This window comes from Palaemon carinicauda, chromosome 38, assembly GCF_036898095.1.
Source record: "Palaemon carinicauda isolate YSFRI2023 chromosome 38, ASM3689809v2, whole genome shotgun sequence".
NCBI classification, from domain to species: Eukaryota; Metazoa; Arthropoda; class Malacostraca; order Decapoda; family Palaemonidae; genus Palaemon; species Palaemon carinicauda.
The window spans coordinates 26,299,427-26,304,426 of record NC_090762.1 but is presented as its reverse complement, the minus strand read 5'-3'; the positions used below and the strand labels follow the sequence as shown (position 1 = coordinate 26,304,426).

The 5,000-nt window shown below is 36.5% G+C and overlaps 2 protein-coding genes across 3 annotated transcripts in view; one reads left to right on the top strand and one right to left on the bottom strand.

Annotated features, from left to right (window-relative positions):
* Positions 1–5,000, bottom strand: part of c12.2 (von Willebrand factor A domain-containing protein c12.2) — a 248,503-nt gene that overhangs the window by 115,544 nt on the left and 127,959 nt on the right. The gene's annotated exons all lie outside the window — the stretch shown is intronic.
* On the top strand, positions 1,718–3,049 carry LOC137630488 (uncharacterized). The gene has a single exon (XM_068361987.1). It carries the CDS (start codon positions 2,096–2,098, stop codon positions 2,990–2,992), a length of 897 nt encoding a protein of 298 aa, XP_068218088.1. The 5' UTR covers positions 1,718–2,095; the 3' UTR covers positions 2,993–3,049.

Below are 5,000 nucleotides of genomic sequence, written 5' to 3'. Positions count from 1 at the left end.
ATATATAATGAATAAGTGTAAACATTGGACAAAATAATGACAGGGAAGCCAAGTATAATTGCAAAGAGTGAATACAACTATTGAAAACAATCATACAGTAATAAGAATCACTACAGTTACTAAGAAAAATATATATTTAAAAAAAGTGTGTTTGAGTTTGTAAATTATAAACGCCTTTCGTGAAATAAAAAAGAAACGATCAGGAAACATGTGAATTGCCTGAAAATTGTAAGAAAAAAAAAAGGAGAAGAAAATGGACGAAAAGATAATAATAATAGTGATTGCGCTAATCTGAAGGCATTATGCGGAGCGACTCTAAGCTCCCACTGATGATATGGGCGGGAGACGCGCCCCCCACAGGGGATGGACGGCCTTGCAGGGGTGGCGGGGAGTAAGGGAGGTAGTGCCTCCGCCCTACCCGTTCTTCCCCTTCCGTCTCTTCTGTGTCTAAGGATCCCGTCTCTCATTCCCACTGCTGTCATAGTGGTGTCAGGAGTGGCACTGAGTCTGATCTCCTTTGCCTTGGGAGGATTGGCACCTCTTCGTTTTCACGTCTTCGGTCGGTCTTTCGAACACCTAATCGTCGATGGATTGAAAGACACTTTTGTCTTATTGATAGTTTGTATTTGAAGAAAATAATTTTAAAATTGGAATGAAAGGAAAATAAGTATATTGAAAATTATGATAATTTTGAAATAGATATTTTGAGGTACCTTTTTCACCCATATCATTTACCATAAGAGATACGGTTTTAAACTTATCGTTGATGGATTGAAAGACTTCTGAATTATTTATAACTTTTATTAAAAAAAGAATTCAATGAAAGAAAAATAAGTATATTGAAAATTATAATAATTTTGCAATCGATATTTTGAGGTCCCCTATTCGCCACATTTTTTTTTACTATAGTTTTAACTTTCCTCTATGCAAACATATAAACTTGTCTATATTACCCATTCACGAAAAGGCTATTTCTAATACTCAAGTGAAGTTGAATCTGCTAAATCTGAATTTAGTATTTGTGTTATAATTTAACATTTGAGCTCTAATTAGAAAAGAAAACATTTGATTTTTATGCTGAGATTTTTTTACACAATTTTTCACCCGGTTTTCTGCTGCCAGTCTTGCCCTGCCATTTTCGCCTGTTTCTGTGTGTGTGTTTGTTTGTCCAGAGGCTATAAACACCTCTTGGTCCCATTAAACGCTGAAGGATTTCCAAGATGAAAAACACTAACGTTGCCTCTAATTGCATTAAATTGAGCTGATAAGAAAGATAAATGGAACAATTAAATAAGGGGGAGGAAATCCGCTGTTTGATCGTAAGTTTGGCTGGTGTTTTATGGTGGCTGATTGTGGCCTATTTTCTCATCAGCAAATTTGCTGGAATTAATCTTCTGCGAGGAAGGAAAGTTAAGCCTCGGGAGGTTATTTTGCTGTGCAATAAAATCGTTAACGATACACGAACCTGTACGTGAAGATCCAGTGATTCCCAAGACGTTTGTATAATTGTTGACTAATTCCTCAGCTATACATAGACCTCTACGTGAAAATTATGTGATTTATAAGACCTTTTTTTTAATTAATGAATAATTCTTTAACGATTTATGAACCTGTGCGGGAAAATCCAGTGATATTCAAGAAATTTTTATGATAATAGACTAATTCGTTAACAATACAGAGACCTGTACGAGAAGGTGCAGTGATTTCAGAGAAAATTTTATATTTGACGAATTCGTAAGGCTGTTTTATATTCGACGAATCCGTTAACAATACATAGACCTGAATGTGAAGGTCCAGTGATTTCTGAGACAGTTTTATAATATTTGACGAATTCGTTAACAATTCATAGACCTGAATGTGAAGGTCCAGTGATTTTTGAGACAGTTTTATAATATTTGACGAATTTGTTAACAATACTTAGACCTGTAACAATCCAGTGATTTCTAAGGCACTCATAATATTTGACCAGTTAGATTTTGAGGCTCCCTCCCGTCAGAACGGCGTGATTTCATTGTACCATCAGACAGAAATCTCTTCCACCGAGGACCCCAAAGGCTTGACCCTGCCTCCTCCTCCTCCTCCTCGGCCTCGGATAATGTCCGTGAGTGTTGTCCCTGACGGAAGGAATTTTCATTGGGAAAGTGCCAGCAAACCAGCCCTCAGCAAGTGCCACTATCGCCTTCCTCCGCTCCCCCTCCCCCACATTCACCGTCATCACCACCTTCGTCAGCACCACCACCACCACCATCACCGCCCGAGGAGAAGACACTTTTCGGGCGAGTCCCCGACCTCGCCTTGGCCTCGGAGGGCAAGCGATACGGGCACGACGACCCTCTCCTGGCACGGCGGGGATAGCATCAGTCTGCTGACGACGGAATCCTTCGAAGGATACAGAGGAGGCAAAGGCTTTGCCTCATCTTCCCCTTCCTACATTTCTTCCTCCACGTTCCCCTACTTGACTTCCCGTCTAAGTGCCAACAAGGGACTCGGCTTAAAGGCTCCGGCCCTCTTCCTAACCCGAGACACGTACGCAAGGAAGATGTCTTCCTCTGCAGGTGGCACGCGAAGCGCCTCTCTGGAGGCCACTGGCAGTAACAACGCAACTTCCACAGCGGCAGCCAGGGAAGTCAAGCAGTACCTCAACCGGACGCTGTTTCCAAGGCCGTCCTCGACGCTGCATGGCTACGCCTCTCTCTATCACAGGTTAAAGAAGCTGCCTACCTCCCACAGGAAGGCCCGACAGAGGGGCAAGTCAGCGCAGCCCTTAGAGTCTAATGGGAGTTCCAAGACTCCAAGTGTTATTTCTGGTAGGCAGCTCGACGACAGCACTGAACCGACGACGGAAAGCGATTTGGAGGATTTTGAGGACCCCTTGGACGTACCCCTGCGGAGTCCTCCGAGGGTGGAAATCCATATTTACGTACCCACTGGGGCAACATTAGCTTCTTCTGGGGCACATATCGAGGACGAGTCCATGCCACATCATTTTTAATCTCAATTTATAGTAATTTTAAAATTTATTGTAGTTTTGCTTAGAAAAAAACGTCTATTTGTGAGAGAATAGAATAAAATACTAATTGTTAAAATTCCTGTTGACCTTTATCTAGAGTTTTGTGTGGAATTATTTGTAGGAATTTCTTGGAATTTGTCTGCAGGTTCTGTGTATGATAGATGTTTGTAATTATATATACAAAATATATTATTATATATATTATATATTATATATACTATATATATTATTGTAGAGTCGTTTCTGATTGTCAGGTAATCTTCAATGTTATTATGGAGTCCTTTATGAATTGACAGGTCATCTTTAATAGTGAAAATTTGAAAGCGAGTTGTAGCTTTAGTTTAGATATAACATATATTTTTATTTTATTTGTAAGATTTTTTCCTCGTTTTCTTTGTATTTGAAAGATCTTTACCTCATTTTGTTTGTATTTGGAAGATCTTTTCCTCATTTTGTGTGTATTTGAAAGATTTCCTCATTTTGTTTGTATTTGAACGATCTTTTCCTCATTATATTTTGTTTTTATTTGAAAGATCTTTTCCTCATTTCGTTTGTATCTGAAAGATCTGTTCCCCATTTTGTTTTTATTTTAAAAATCTTATCCTCATTATCTTTGTATCTGAAAGATCTTTTCCTCATTTTGTTTTTATTTGAAAGATCTTTTCCTCATTTTGTTTTTATCTGAAAGATCTGTTCCCCATTTTTTTTTTTTGAAAGATCTTTTCATCATTTTGTTTTTATTTGAAATATTTCCTTATATTGTTTCTATTTGAAAGATCTTTTCCTCATGGTATCTATGTCACTTTTTATGATTGATGTACAGTTGGACACAGTAATTCCTGTCACACCTTGCACTGAGTAAGTGCACCGTGGCACACCCCCTACTGACCACGAGTAACCAAATCAGACATTGTAAGGAGATACGTCAGAGGTGGTGGATGGGGCTCCACGTAGAAATTCCTAGCGAAGTAAGGGTGTGAAAGGGTGCGCCTTCCCAGAAAGAGATGTACCAGGAAATCCTGTTTATTCAGTACTCCTATCCACATAGGTGAAATTACTTTAAATTGAACTTCATCGTTTGCTGTACGTTTTTAAGATTATCAAATTATATTTGGTTAGATGTAATTTATTTAGAGGATATTCCTTTTTAATCTTTAGATATTACATAGATTTTTTTTATTTTTGTGAATAATTTCAAAACCAATTCCTTTCCTCCATATGAGTTTTAAGCTGAAATTTAAGATAAAATGACCTTTATGCCACAAGGATTTTAGGCTGAAATTATAGTGCTGATGTGATGGGGATGTAAGTGGTTAAATAATGGCTGTGGTAAAACAAGTATTACCTTGTTTTATAACGCTTGTGTCGGATGCTTCAGTTTTATAAGGAAAGATTGTGAGGAAATAGTGTATATTGTATTATTTTAGTTATTGAAGGGAGGTGCTTTTCAAGTGCTTACACTATATATATATATATATATATATATATATATATATATATATATATATATATATATATATATATATACTGTATATATGTATGTATATGTACATATATATGCATACATATATATATATATATATATATATATATATATATATATATATATATATATATATGTGTGTATGTACATATATATGCATATATATATATATATATATATATATATATATATATATATATATATATATATATATATATATATATGTATATATATATGTGTGTGTGTGTGTGTGTATTAGAGGAGATTGCCTTGGTGACGTCAGTGTGTTTACTATAGGAATCCTCGTATTTCCTCACCTGAGAAGACACTTTGCAGCCACTAAGGCAATCGCTTTTAATGAAAAATGTATTGGAGAAATGTGTCCTGAAAGCGCACATATGTATATATACTGTGTGTTCAACACATAAAATCATAAAAACTATTACACAAAACAAAATATTTATTCCAGAAGTCGGAAACGTATTCGCCAGTCTTTCAGCTTAATGA

Bases quoted from the DNA above. Each gene is read 5' to 3' on its own strand.
- LOC137630488 (XM_068361987.1), top strand. From the start codon at position 2,096: ATGTCCGTGAGTGTTGTCCCTGACGGAAGGAATTTTCATTGGGAAAGT.